At 37.2% G+C, this 15529-nt stretch overlaps 2 protein-coding genes across 2 annotated transcripts; one reads left to right on the forward strand and one right to left on the reverse strand.

Annotated features, from left to right (window-relative positions):
• Positions 1–2300: 2300 nt before the first annotated feature.
• On the reverse strand, positions 2301–3694 carry LOC118433538. Its single transcript, XM_035845533.1, has 2 exons — positions 2600–3694; positions 2301–2539 (listed from the first exon to the last, which is right to left on the reverse strand). The coding sequence occupies exons 1-2, from the start codon at positions 3692–3694 to the stop codon at positions 2474–2476; spliced, it is 1161 nt and encodes a 386-aa protein (XP_035701426.1). The 3' UTR covers positions 2301–2473.
• A 1295-nt stretch (positions 3695–4989) lies between these two features.
• LOC118433544 lies at positions 4990–6397 on the forward strand. Its single transcript, XM_035845544.1, has 3 exons — positions 4990–5181; positions 5277–5502; positions 5619–6397. Exons 1-3 carry the CDS (start codon positions 5111–5113, stop codon positions 6375–6377), a joined length of 1056 nt encoding a protein of 351 aa, XP_035701437.1. The 5' UTR covers positions 4990–5110; the 3' UTR covers positions 6378–6397.
• Positions 6398–15529: the final 9132 nt, after the last annotated feature.

Genomic DNA, 15529 nt, shown 5'->3' on the forward strand with positions numbered 1-15529 from the left:
ATCATTTGAAAGTTCTTCGATTTGATGTTCCACATGAGTATAGTGTAATTTCACATACTCATGACACGTGACCTGGGGCTATGACCTACATGGTCAGTTAAGCAACTTTGCCTCCCCCTAAGCGTATGTATATGTCGAGTGTAAAAAAATTAACCTAAAATAAAATTCGCTTATTAGTTAGAACGCTAGAAGACCAACAGACAGACAGACAGACAAGCCATTTATATAAAGTAGCCTTCGCTACTTACATAATAATGACATTGGTGATCTGACAATAAGTGAATGCATGCAAATTGTTGAGTGGTTGTTACGCTGGGAAGGTTTTGATGATGCATTTTGAATGATTTGGCTGGCGTGATCGTTCGTTGGTCCTTGAGAGAAAGTTCTTCTTTTGTTTGTGTGTGCCAAGTAGACATTGTTTTCTCATATGTGGGAAAGACAAAGAACGGTAGCTGTTTACATTTTACAATAAGTTGGAAGCCCCTTTATAAAATGTCTGATTGTAAATGATGCGTCGTGTCGGTTATGGTCGCATATGTATACATTGCCAAATTCTTAATAGTGGAAAGATCGAACGAAACGGAGATCCGTAATCATAATATCCAATTGATTTGCATCTAAACAATGAAATGTACACAGATTTCTAAATGCTAGCCTACGAGTGTCAATACATATGTAACACATTTCGACATAAGTGATCAGGCCTCTCAGTTTAAAAGGAATTAAAAAGGGGACATTGCTAAAATTGGACTATGTGCACACATACCCTCTTAAAACACCAAACCTTAACCCGATCAGTTTTAATTCGTGGGTGTGGAGTTGTGAATGACTATCGCACACAAGGACAAATAAAGAAAGAACAATTACAAAATGACGAAAGGAATATGTAATGAGCATGTTTGCTTGTGCATTGTCACGTGTTGCGGATTGAATCGTCAACGTATTGTTCTAACACATTTTTTCTCGCCTTCTTTCCCCACAAATCAATATTTAAGCAGCACCTTGATCATGATATTTTTAACGTGGCGGTGTGCATGGTTGGATCGGACTACAAAGTAAATAAATAATAGAGTGATGTGTGATTGATATGTTGTAAATGTATTATAAACACAGTCACGTGGCATGGGTACCTCATTCCCACGTTATGTATATAACACACTGGAAATCTTCACTTGATCGTGGGTTGTGAATTTGATATTTGATAAACAAGTTAGCGGTTTTCGAAGTATTGCTCACAATGCATCACAAAATATTTCCCTTTCACAATAAAGGCTGGTTTAATTCAGCTAGAAATTTGTCGTGAAAGTATTACTGTGTGAATTCACAGATATTCAATAGCATCAAAAGGTTATCTCGATCATTCATATATTTGTGAATCAGTTTGCTCAACAATGACAATCAATGTCAATTCTCTCACCTCTTCTGAACTGTCACCCTCATCCATTCAGATAACAATTCACAAACATCTAGATTTGTCAGGTTTTGGGAAAGTCAAGCAATCTCAAACTTCTGTTCAACAACTCAAATGGAAAAGGAGCAAAAGACACGTTTTCAGAGTGAACGAGTACCAGATATTCGTCGCGTATTTATGTAATCGTGTTCACATGCAGCAGCAAACTTTTTTAGAAATTTCAGAAAAGTGAAAGTATTTTTGAAAAAAAACAGTTTCCATGTTCAAGTTTATTGAAGTGAGTCATGCCGTTAGGTCAATCTGAGTGGGTGAAAGATAAAGATAATGGTGGATTGGATAAATATCTGAAGCAACTAACTCACTAACTGGGCCTGATTAGGGAAAGTTGTGAAGATGAAAAATGAGATTTATTCATCCGTGAAATATTGGATACAGTGATGCGTTATGAATTGGGATGAGTATGTCTGTTCTCATGCATTGTGTGCCGGTGGCAGTTTATTGTAATTGGATTTTTTGTTCTTATTCTTTCGAATACAAATCTGTGATCATACAGAATAGGAAAGGGTGAGTGCAGGAATAGGATTTGGTTACCTGGGAGATTTGACAACTAACAAGTATGTACATACATAAGGATTTATATTAGCTTCAAGTAAATCGTTATTTTACTATGTTTTTTATGTTGTCCGAACAACCTAGACAATAGTTATCTCCAGATGAATGAGTAGTGTTGTTGAAATAACAAATTGGGATGACAAAATGGGAGTTAGTTTTTGCAACTAAAACTATGAAATTGTCAGCTTTAGTGAATTATGTATGTAGGAGTCTGTTGCTTGTTGTGCATAATTTGGGGAAAATGCTATGATTTTGGATTACAGCATTCACCATGGTATCCTCATGATCATTGCATGTATTTATTTAGTAATTAGAGAGGACACAAAATATTTATTTTAAGTCGCACTAACGTGAGATCACAACCATTGCACTAATTCAAATTTCCTGAATAAGTATAATGAAGAACAATAAATATGTATCATTTAAATTACACTTCAACAATCAATGCGTCTACTTTCTCTCGCCATCTCGAAATTGCACCAACACGACCAGAAATGTCATTACTGATGATAAAATCTGCAAAATATAATTACCGTTAGTTGTGAATCATTATGTACATTGGAATACTAATCTTACCGATGTGAGGAGACGCCGATTTAGTGTAAAGAATGATCCCGGTTCAACCCTTAACCGATCTCCAGACAATTCCTGTATCATCGTAAACACCATTGACTTTGTCTCCTCGCTCATCGCACGATGTTGCATTCGACACAGCACACGAAATATGGCCTTCTGATTAAGTTCCAACTGACCGGCCTCCGTGCCCAAGTGAAAAATTATTTTAATGCAGAGAATAAGTGGAATGACTCTGGTGAGTGCGGCTCCAATCTCCCCATTTTCTGCCCAAGTGAACCCAATAAAAAGATAGGCCAAGATCAGCAAGGAATTGTACCCGATTTCAGACGATATTCTTTGAACAGATCGGCTGCTATACTTTCTCAACATTTCGACAGTTCTGTGATAATTCTGGATGCAAAGGTGCAGTTTGTTTTCGTCCAAAATGTAGGGTTTTATCATTTTTTGAGAGCCCTTCTCTCCACTTTTCTTCAAAATCGTGAATAAATCATCCGCCACGAGGGGTTCTTGATTACAACGGTAACATTCGGAAAGTTCAGCCTGGATAATTTCCAAGTACGCGTTAAACAACTGAATCGGATAGGTCACCCATACGGACTGAAAAACATTGAGGGAACCAAGTACGTTCCACAAAACTAGTCCTCCAATTCCAATTATTTTGTCGTGAAGCCCAACGAAAGGACCGTTCGTGTTCGAATCCTCAACATAAGAGAGGTAAAACGTGACCAAAAGTTGAACCGTCTGCACGGTAATTAAAATCAGGCTTGAAATTATATCGCAGGTCAAAGTGGTCTTCACCTTTATGAACATGGAGCGATGTTTCGCCCAAGGTTCGGTACTGAGGAGAAAGCTGCCTTTTTCATCACTGCAGGAAATTTGGGTTAAATCGGATACAAAATCTGACCAGAAAGTCATCATGCCTTTCGAGTTGAAGAGATACATCAGGCGCTTGAAGAAGATTTGGGCTCCGACTAAAAATCCGGACAGGTTGAAGGCCAGCACTTCCGTGGGGCTCGTGAGTCCAGTCATGGAGACGAGCTCGTCACCGAAATGTGACCAGTGAATGACGAGATAAGTTTGAATTGAGAGAAGCATTACGGAACAAAAAATTGGGAAACTAAGCCAAGAAAATGTGATTTTTTTCTGCCCATCGTAACTATTGGTGGTGACGGATAAGGTGAAATATCCGATGGATTGGGATATCCTGGTTCCAAGTGAGATTATCGAGATAAGCGTGGATTCCACGGAGGATGTTGTGCTTATGGGTTTTGTATCCATCGCACCGATTCGAGGAGAGACAATGTTGATGAATGTTGAACAATTTACAAATTTACGATTAGATATGAACTTTGAAAATGTGAAGTTCATTAATTAGTTAATTAGTTGACGATGGGTGGTCTCTGAATACACAAGAAACTTAATTAGGTAAATATTTAATTCACTAATGACGCCAAGTGAACTACTTGTTCGTTTGTATATGTATGAATGTATGTACGCAGTAGTTTGTGTCGTTGAGTCATATAATAAATGAAATACTTGTGGTCATTGTGGATATTAAGGATGTATGTTGCCTTGCCAATTTATTATCGCACCTGTACATACATAAGTATGTGCGATTCCATGTCAAATTGACCCCATGCAACCACACCGCTTCAATAAGCCTTTCTATACAGCTTTATGTAATTTGTATGCAATTTGACTGAATGGATTAATTATTTTGTTTCATCAGTAATGAATTATGCGAATGACGTACATACGTACTTATTTATTTGCATTAGTAATTTTGTTTATTTTAATAGTAGTATTAAATTTAGTATTATATTCCATAAGCTTTGAAGCTTTTGTCTCAATATAAGTATATACATGCATATGTACATAGCTCTTACCGTTTCGTTCACGATAATTCGCTAAACAAATTGATGACAACTTAAATTGCTGTAAATCGCGAGCAACCATCCTAAAAAATTAGTAAATTGATGAATTTATTGACTTATAGTTGTACAATGCAATGTCGTGAAAATGAAAATAACTCCATTTCAGGAATTTATATCCCACGACGAAAACAACAAACATGGCGATATTGAAATTAATAACTAATTTATGGTTTTCCAAACCATCCGTTCAGGATTTTAGGGATTAACAGCTACAATCGAATAAAAAAATTACTGGGATGATTTCTAGTGCCAAATATGTGATTTATTTCGAGGTCGAAAAATTAATTTTTCAGCAGAGTCATTTTTGCCAACTTCCAGGCTTAAAAGTTAAAAATATCTTCCACCTGTCAGTCTGCAGGCTTGCATTCCGTGAGCGGCGTCCCTTGAGTCGTAGTTGCTTGCCGCGTCAGCTTCCCTGAAATCAAGCAACCAACACAGGTTGACAGAATGCTCGACTTCTTCTCTGACCACCGAGCTCTTCAGACCTTCTCGATCTCTCGGACTTCGAACATCTCTCGTTGTTCTGCCATCTATTTATCAGTTTTATTCCACACAAACGAGCAAAAAATATCAAATCATGGTTAATACACGAAGATCATCTTCCTCGAAAAAAGACGTTCAAGAACCATTGTCGTCAATTCAAAAAAGGTAAAGAATAAATAAGTTGCATTATGTATAAGTTATTGGTTTTGGAAATTTTATTCCTAAAATGAACTTAAAACCAAATTTTGGCATGTTTTCAGTATCTCGGCTGGACACAAGTTCACATTCCAGCGTCGCGTTTTTACGAACAAACGTCGACTGAAGACGTTGAAATTTATCGCGACAGCCAAACACAACCCAGCTAAATTCGGATTGTATGGGTCGACGCGATGGTTTGAATCATTAGTCACGTATCTTGAGGAACCAGGGATTATTCTTGTGGAAAATGCGAGGTGTTGGATTAGACAACACAACGATGTTTTCGTTGTAAGAAGTTTAATTATACTAAATTTCTTAGATTGAAGTCCAGATTCTGTTAACCTTGTGCGATTACTTTATTTGGTCTTTAAGCTTACATATTTATTAATTTTCTGGTTTTCTAGAATGCTCAATATCGAGATAAGGAAGGGACCAGTTCGGCGTCGCCGGCAACATCCGCATCTTCGCCAGAGTCAAAAGCAGTATCAGCATCGTCGACGGAAGCAGCCACATCTTCGCCAGAGTCAAAAGCAGCATTGGAATCCTCGACAGAAATGTTTGCATCTTCACCAGCGCCCAAAGCAGACTCACCATCCTCCACAGAAGCATCCGGATCTTCGCCAGCATCGAAAGTAGCATTGACACCGTCTACAGACGAAGTATCTTCGTCAATGGAAATAACGCCAGTTTCCCCATCGGTAGCGTCATGTGGTGACCAGGATAGCTCGACAATGTCGCGCTCGCCAGTCTCTCAGACAACGGTGACATCCTCATCTTCCCCAGAATCACTTCTCCCGGAGCTTAGAAATATTGATATCGATGCCGTTTTTTCGTCTATTGGAAGGACCCCGCCACCGCAACAATCTCGAAGTAATTTCTCTAGCAAAGTCCAAAACAACGACCAACTCCAGGCTCCTCCAATAGCAGAATATACCTACGTCAAACTTATCGACGATGACGATCATCTTTTCCCGCCTTTAAGAGAACGTGCTAATCCCGAAAACAATCATCCAGTCTTCCGCCTATCAACCAATGAAGAAAAGCCTGATCTCATGAACGTAGTCCTGGGCGAGTTGGACACTTACTTTCATCGTCTTCCTACTGACTATGTCGTCAGAATGGTCCAACCATCCTCCAACCCTGAAGTAATTACGATCGATTGAGTCAGAAATAAATATTTCAACGAAATTTGTATCCTCGGATTGAAAAATAACGATTATATTTTTAAATTTTGCATTTGTATGAACTAATTACTGACAATTTTTTTTACAATAAAACTGAGTTTCTTGATTTAATAGAATTGAGTTGCATAATGATAGTTACTTTAATACGTCATGAATTTGTGTGCATTGCTTTGCTTCATTTTTGCCCCTTACCTGGAATTTCGGTTCAAACTCTCTAAGCTAATTTTACTATAAATGCACACGTGCACACTATACATATTTACTTATGGATGCCTGTAAACCTGGCAGAATCCACCTTTTTTACCACCACTGTCCATTAATATATAAGAATACTAGTATGCATGTATAGCTGACGATGAGTATCTTTATCCGGCACACCGAATCACATCTCTCCAGTCCACTTATTTATGCAATTCGTCCTCGTCACACACAATAAAGAGAATGCCGTCCCAATCTGGAGAGCCATAAACCGAAATGACGACTTCGCCACGACGATCTCCTCAGATGCACTTGACATCCGGAAATAACTATCCTGGTTCTCTATCTTCCCTCTCTCTAACATTTCCCACAGTGATCCACCCTGACTGACCTTAACCGTGGTCTCATTTGACTCTCTGCCTCTCTTTATCTGAGACTATAAAGTCCATTTTATTTTAATGAGTGGAATCAAGAGGAATGCCCGTTCGCTGTTGTGCCGTCCATTGTGTGAGCTAGCTTTAATGCTTATCGGATTTCTGTCCCTATAAAATTTATGCACACATAAACATTTCATTGTCACGTATAAACCTGCGTATCTCGTGATGCTGCTGGTCGTCGTAACAAAGGAGGGAAGAATTATGGTCCAACTTTAAGTCAACAGGATCACAAATTGAGGAAGGAATTGAATGCACAAAGGGCGATGTGATGTTTTTACGTACATATACTAAGAAAACGATATGCACTCATGCAAATTATTTTTTCAAACTGAAGAAAAGTTAAAAACAAGCATATATTGTTTCTCATATTAAAATAAATAATGCTGGCGGCTTTACAACTCTTTTTCCAGGTTTTATTTTCTCATCGTTGGTTTTTCTATTTACTTTGTTTCCTGTCCGCCACAGAATCAAAACCGAAAGTAAGTGAACCATCGTCAAATCTTTCATTTACATAAAAGCTTTCCGTACCATCATGCCTCAAAACGTGTATTAAAATATCTATAAGCAGCTCTTCAGTCAGGAGCAGTATATCACTAGTAAAAAATATTGGAGACTACGTATAACCAGGTAAAAAATAGAGTCTGTACTCCTACATAAGACCCGACTTACCGTAAATCCACTTCACCCACTCTTGGTCACTTTTTGAGCAACAAAAAATTCAAATCCTTTACAAATAAATCCAACAAACCCAACGCGTCGATGCCTCCTTTTGTTTGACCAGTTTCCAAACCAGACCCTCCTCCAAATCCCCATTACAATAAGCAAACAAAATGACCTGCACTCTTGACATGAAAGTGAAGTAGTGAATCCAAGTGATGCAACATTTGTATTTTTTGTCGACAAGAAGTGAAGAACGGTTCTTCACCAGGATACATAAAGATGACAACTTTCTCTTTGTGCAGCATTGTGCCTCCGGCTAAATTACTTTGAAATGAACCCTTTTTTATATCATTTTGTTACAAAGCGAAACCGAATCTCGGACTTGATTATGTCCATCGTGTCCATGTGTGTGTGTGGGCTTGAAAATGATCGTATTTCTCTTATTGGCATCATCACAAGGTTGACCGATCTCTAGAAATGTTCAAAGGAAAGATATTCTGGAAAATTGTATCGAAATAAATAAACGAAGATAGATACCGGACAGATTGGAGATTTGGATTGAATATAATCCTTTATGAGAGTAGGAAATGGAAAAGAGAGGAAATTTATGAAGAGGAGGGATGATTGACCATGACATCCAGACCGGTATGCGTAAGGGAGGGATCAAACCAGAAAATTCGGCTATTGACATTGACATCGAGTGGACGACGGAGGATGGGATGGATTTTTGTGTGCCCTATTATGCCCCATTCGGGTATAATATATTCCTTTGATTATTATAATGAGGGACTGACAGAGCCAGATTGATAAGTGAAATACAACCACTACTTGTGATTTTGGTTGCTCTTATTCTAATTCTTTGGGACAAAGTTAATCCCTTTTTGTGAATGGAGAGAGAGAGAGTTTCTATCTCAAAGGGATTTTTTTCTCGATAATATTCAAGTCAACAATGGACCCTGGTTGATGGAGTGGAGGTTCAAGCCGCATTTGATATCGAGAAGAGGAATTGGATAAAATTCGGTAATGTTTGATGATCACGTGGAATATTTTCGAGTGTTTTTTCATATGTATAATTTAAAAATTTGCCTTGATTTTTGTACTATTTAGGCAGAAGTTTTACTTAACATATTTATGGCGACTTTTAATATGCTTGTAAATAAATGAAATTTGTCCAAAATATGAATGAAGTTGTTAATTGCATCCTAAAATTCGGGAGACAATTGGAATTTTTTCATAATTTCATTGTTGAAAATTTATAATGCAATACTGCCATTTTTATTGAATTGTATTCCCATTATTGACTTTTATTGCTGTTATTTGATTTTCCAGCTGCAGTTTTTTTTATACTGTTTTATGTATTTATGCCTATGTTGCAACTACATTCATACATACTCGAAAGTGTCAATAGTCAATATGTGCATGATTTATGAATTTTTCAATATTACTACACCCATAACTCTTCCACTCTAAAAAACATCACGGACAATTTTACAATTCCTTTAAAACCGCCTAAATTTCGAATCCTTCACAATAAGCAATCAACCAACTCAATCGGATAGAGCAATATTCACTTCCGGATTGATTTAAAGTAGTAAATTCTTTTGTCCGGTCGGACACGCGACACTGTGACTTTTACATTTGATCTAAATTTTATTGAATTACATCCACAACGAAAAAAAAACTAAACCATAAAAATCGGGTGTAAATCAACTGCATTTACAAATTTCGCAGGACATTGTCCAGTCTTCCATTGTGTTCGTGTGTGTCACGTCATGGAAAACTGCGTTCGACTGTAACGTGTCAGAAATTATTGCTCTGATTATTATTGAGGAGAGGCATTAGAGTGGATGGGATTAGTTGACCAGAAGCAGTGGTGGTGGTGGTGAGGATGAGATGCTCTCCAGGGGTGTGTGGGTGATGATCATAATAAAATAATTCCATAAATACTTCACCAGTGGGAATGCAAGTTTGGGGGAGAGCGGATCCGATTACAGTTTGTGACCTATACACAATTTATGAGCTGTGTCCACCCTTCCATTTATAGATTTTGTGTGAGGATGAATCATTGATTATTATTATTTATTGGTCAGATGTGCTGGACAATTTTGACAGGGTCTGAACGTATTTTAATGAGGACTTGGGGCAATGGGAGAATGCCTGTTTAATTGAACTTTGTTTTAGAAAGTACAACATGACCCTACTCATGACCTTGTCGAAGGTAGTCGTAATAACGTAGGAAGATGTAATTTCAGACCGAAATACGTTCAAGGTTTGTGTAACAGAACAAGTGAAAATCACGGATGGATGGATAATTTCTTAATTAGTTTCGGAAATCGAGTTGTGCGTATGTCAGTTCATCTATTCCGCTAATTACATATTCGAGTTACTAGTCTCTGGTATGAAATGTAAGTAGCACCGATGCAAGAGTGACTTTACTGCTTGAAGTGGAAATTTATTAGCCTCATATGATTACAAATTATTAATGCATAATTAAAGCAATAAGCCTTGTATGTGCTATTGCAATTAAATACATACATATACTCTATAAGCACGATTCCTGCAAGTATTTATTGCAGGAACTAAGCTTGACCATTGAAATTTAGGGATACTCTGTTACGATTATTTGCTTGATGAGATATAAAATTTGTAATTTCAAAGAGTTAGATTTCAGGCATAAGGTTAATTAATGTCCAGCATTATTAGTCCCATTTATGCGGGTACAAAATATTTATTTTTTATGAAAAACAATGGAAAATACTCGCATAGCATAGCATATTAATTTAATTGATACCGATCAATAAGTTTAAAAAACTACAGGATTTGCCACACGTTTGATTTAAACTGACCAGGATTTATTCCCCGAATTAATACACATGTCAATAGCAACGCGATTGATGACATTGCCCATTTAATTCTTTTTTATATAGAAAATGATGCTATCCATCAAATCTCCAACGATTTTTGGTACAAGAGCTAATCTTTCTGAGTCATTTTATTCCAAAAAAGCCGCAGATCGGGTCTTTACAACAAAAAATGATCCTAATGTGTACAGATGGTCCGATTTGTATGTAGCTGATCTTGCATGGTCATTCCCAATTAAGGACGAAAAAGCCAGCCAGTAGTATAGAGAGCATTGTATGTAGCTGTTGTTGACTAACAAAGTTTGACTGATCTGGTCACGGCGGATTGATCAAAATAAGTCCTTGTCAGGGAAAGACACATTATTATCTAACCTCTTCCACAAAGAAATCGAGTAACGTGATGATACTTTGATCCTCTTCTCGTCATCAGTCATGCACCCACTTTCCTCTCCATTTGTTGCTTTTGTCCATGGTTGCTTTTTTTTGTTTGATGAAAAACGAGGTCTAAAATCTCCCAAAAAATCGAGGACATGATTTTCCTTCCCTAATTTACTCTTAATCCTAACATGATGACACGACTGCTGTATATGTCTTTTCCAGCTAAATTTATCTCTTTCACCACGAACATGGTTTTTCTTAGATGAGGCTATCGTTACTGTAGGAAAAAATCATCTAAGTAAGCAGTCACTACAGTTTTGAAAAGCTTAATTTTTTCAGATATAGGTGAATTTCCATCCGATTTTAATGAAATTAGTGTCCAGAGTTAATTATGGCAAATTAGAATTGAACTGCCGAACGGGAGGCTAAAATGTTAACCTGTTTCTGAAATATGCAACAAAAACACCATCAAAAATGTGTTTTTGGGAGATTAGAAAAAAATGAAGACGTGTATGCAAAATGTAAATGGGAAAAAACTTGATAAATATGTTTTAGAAAAATACAAAATTAAAATGTCCAAAATTGGTTTAAAACTGAGAAAGTTTTGATGGTGGTCAAATATCACCACTCCCACCACCACCAAGTTTAGTTGCTAAGGCCCACCAATCACACAGCAAAGTGATTATTAATACAAGGGTGAAACCCATTTATAATATCATTATGCCCGTCCGTCCATCGGTTCGATAACTCGTGAAAGCAGCCACACAAGACTTGAATGAAAATTTGAACATGGGTTTCTTACGTCAAGTGGTAGACCTGGAGGATTCGTGGTGAAATTTCCTTTAAAATGACACCCAATATGAAAATTAAGGTTAAGCTCAATTTTGGACCAGCCTCTAGCGCTGTGGGGAGTGGTCCCATTAACCCTATTATCGAACTCGACCGAGATTATGTTGAGCCGTTCTGGAGACATCCTGCCCACAGACGGACGGGCGAACAATACGATCGCAATATGCAGCTTACATTACTTAATAAATTACTTTCAATGCGAATAAAAACTAATAAATAAAAGAAACCCAAAAAAGGATAGCTTAGATGAGACTAAGAATTGCGATAAAAAGTATTTAATAAATTTCTTCTCCAGTGAAGGACATAGAATTTTAATATTTCCAGCATCAGCGCCCCATTTCATTCACTATCATATAAATAAATACAAATATACAACTATTAAATTCAAATATGATGTAGCGAGAAATATTAAAATCATTTGTTAATTGTTGTTGTCACTAAAAAATTATGAATCCTTGCAATTATACAGAAAGTTGACACATGATATACAGGTCCGACCTAGCATGGGGATGAATGGGGCGCTGGTGCTGGAAATATTAAAATTCTATGTCCTTCACTGGAGAAGAAATTTATTAAATACTTTTTATCGCAATTCTTAGTCTCATCTAAGCTATCCTTTTTTGGGTTTCTTTTATTATCATTAAATTTGTCTTGTCATCCAACTCCATATTTTTGATGTGGAAAGCATCTTGTAGTTATATCTACTTCAGGCTTGGATGTTCATAAGAAATTTATTTAAAATTGTTAAATCAACACTTTTAGAAACCCAGTATCCAACCGGTGTTCATATGACTCTATCAAGGTAGCACTGAAAATTAATACCTCCGTATTTCAGTTTTACCTTATCGGTAGCAAATTTTTACAGACCGGTGTAATTTTAATACCAATCCTAAGCGGTAGCAACTATAATATCGAGAAATCAATACCTGCGTGACTACTTATACCAGATTTCTTATAGTGAACCGAAAAAAATGGTCACTTTCCTGTCTCCCTCGCTCTCTACGCTTGTCTCGTCAAATATCTCCCGTGATTTGTCAGTACTCTTCGGGGAGACAAGTGTGTAAATAACTAATTCGAATGCAGTGTGGTAAATGGATTTTTGATGAGACGACATGAGCCTTGTTTCATCTTGAGCTCGTCTCTTGGTGAAGATTTCTCGCAAGAATTTCCAGAATTCTGCCAGAAATTCTTTACCGAATGAAAAAATCCGAACTATTCATTGTTCTTATTTTGTCCTTGACTGTGATAAATGTTTGTAGCAGACCTGCCCGTCCCTTATTATGGACGGTTGGTATTTCGTTTTGTCTCTGTCAACCTTCGAGTCTTTAGGCTTGGGTTTTCTTTAATTATTTGCTATCCATAGTGCTTGGATAATCGAATTACGAGTTGTGTGACTAATGCAGAGTGCATGAGTTCATGGACAAGTTTTTCTGGGTGTTTTCTCCCGTTCCTATGTATTTATGTGAGGTGGCAGTGAGTTATTAGTTTGTTGATAACTCCGCCCGCACGGCATTTGTCTTACAAAAGTGAAGATATTTCTGTAAATACATAAGGGTAAGAAATAGAGTGTATCTCAAAATACGATACTTAAATTCAGATTATGATTGAAATTTATTCGAAACTAATTTTTAGCATGTTACAAGTTAGAGAAATTGTTCGAAATTTTATAACATGGTGAAATTTTGAGATAGAAAGTTCGTAGTTCAACTGCATGATCTAAAACCGGAGGCAAGTTGAGACTGCGTTGCTACCAAGTTGAGACAACTAATATTAAAACATTTATTGCTCTCCTTTCACCCCCAAATAACCAGCACCCATATGCTGTCCATATGAATATGATGCAGGTGCCACCTTTCACTACCCTTTCGTACATACATACGATCGCGGTGATATTTTATGACATGGTCACCCTTCATTAATTATTTACCTGTCCCACAACTATCAAGAGCAGTCATGCATTATGATCGCACTAATTACAAAATTCGTACTTATGTACAAGTGCACATGAGCGATCAAACTGGAGTACAAAAATACTACAAAACTGGAAAGACTGACTGACCAAGCAGGTGTTCACTTAATGACACCAGAAATATAAAATCCACCTGAACGCTTAATTCATATCTCCCTTTCAATCCGCTACCAGCCAGACAGAATCAATATATGTATCCACATGTGTAAAGCGGATTGAGTGGGAGGAATAAATACATAAGGGTCCCTTACTCCAGGCCTTTTCGTGTAAAAAATAGAAAAACAGGTCCTTTGTTGCCTTCCAGATCTTCACTATATGGGACGATTATGGGTCCTAAAAAGGTCAACAAAAACAAAACCGGTCTTTGCTGGGTTTAAATCTCTGCTAGTAAACAAACCCAAAAAACGAGAAGGCATAACGAGAAAATATAATTGTTTACAAACTGAACCAATACGTCTAGACCGTCCGGCAGACAATAAGAACACTGCCTGAGCTTCGATTTCTTAAAACCTGGAAATTTGAACATGTGGACGTTTCTTTGTGTGTACTTAAAAGGGAAAACGTTAAGCTAAGGATTGATCTTGTTTTGGGAGGAAAGGTTCATTTCGATGAAAATGATGGGTCATGTCATGACTTTCCCTAAATGAGTCATCGGGGTCACGGTGGATTGTTTACCATGATTTTCTACTTTTGTGTGTACTAAACCCGATACAACTTGACTTGAAGTCCATTTCACCACGGGACGCAAAAACAGAACTGCCAGTTCTTCTAAATCCATACTCCACAAGGAAAGCCTGCCCGCAGGGTGGTGGATTAGAACAAAAGAGCTAATTATGTATGGCACTAAAACATACAGAATGCTCAGAAAATATACTTTCACAGTTTGAAAAACCCAATCCAAATCACGTGTGAATGACAAAGAGAAAGGAGACGTCTATTTTAATTTATTCGCAGTTCTGGCGTCCTCCCAACCACCCGCAATTTGACATTCGTGGTGAATCCGATTCAGAAAAAGGCGCCCCGCAGTTCTAACCCAGAGTAATTAAGCCGAGTTGTTGGGATAATCTGTCGTTTCACAGGGTCAAAACAGAAAAAGTGTGATCTCACCGTTGCGACAAAGAGATAGCTCTATTTCTATATTTTCAGGTGGCTGTGTAGTTAACAATATAAATTCGACAAATTTTTATTACCAATAGTTTTGCGAATAGCGTATGCATTAATTCAAAATGGCGAGAAAAGTACCATTGTTAATTTTCTCCTCTCAATATAAAAGAAGACCAGAAATTACACCACCATTTTTTTCATGATCATCATCATTAAACGATAAGATGTTAATGACACTGGGGTTTCTTTGTCCATTTGCTCATTTGAATAATAAATGAAGGGAATGTAAACGAGCTGCCGAAACCATATGAAACTTGGCCATTATATTGTACAAAAGAGTAAACTACATATGTATACATTTACTCGTCGAGCGTCACATTCAGAACCTTGAAATTTACATGTCAAAAAGTGACAAGTTCAAATTTAATCGATCAGAAAACATCGTTTCTTTTAGGTATGTATTGAAATTGCAAGTGACGAATTAGTTCGTCTTGTTTGGTGAGAGCATGTACACAGTCCGATCATAAGTTCCCGTGAATGCATTTCCGGTGATAAATCGCAAAGTACTAAAGCTATCTGATAGAAATTTTTGTGGATGAACAAGGTATTAATCTAGTTTACAAATCATAACTTCTTTTTCACAATTTCCTCCTCGGGCTTGTACACAAGACATAA

The sequence above is a fragment of the Folsomia candida genome, unplaced genomic scaffold, assembly GCF_002217175.1.
Source record: "Folsomia candida strain VU population unplaced genomic scaffold, ASM221717v1 Fcan01_Sc057, whole genome shotgun sequence".
NCBI lineage: Eukaryota > Metazoa > Arthropoda > Collembola > Entomobryomorpha > Isotomidae > Folsomia > Folsomia candida.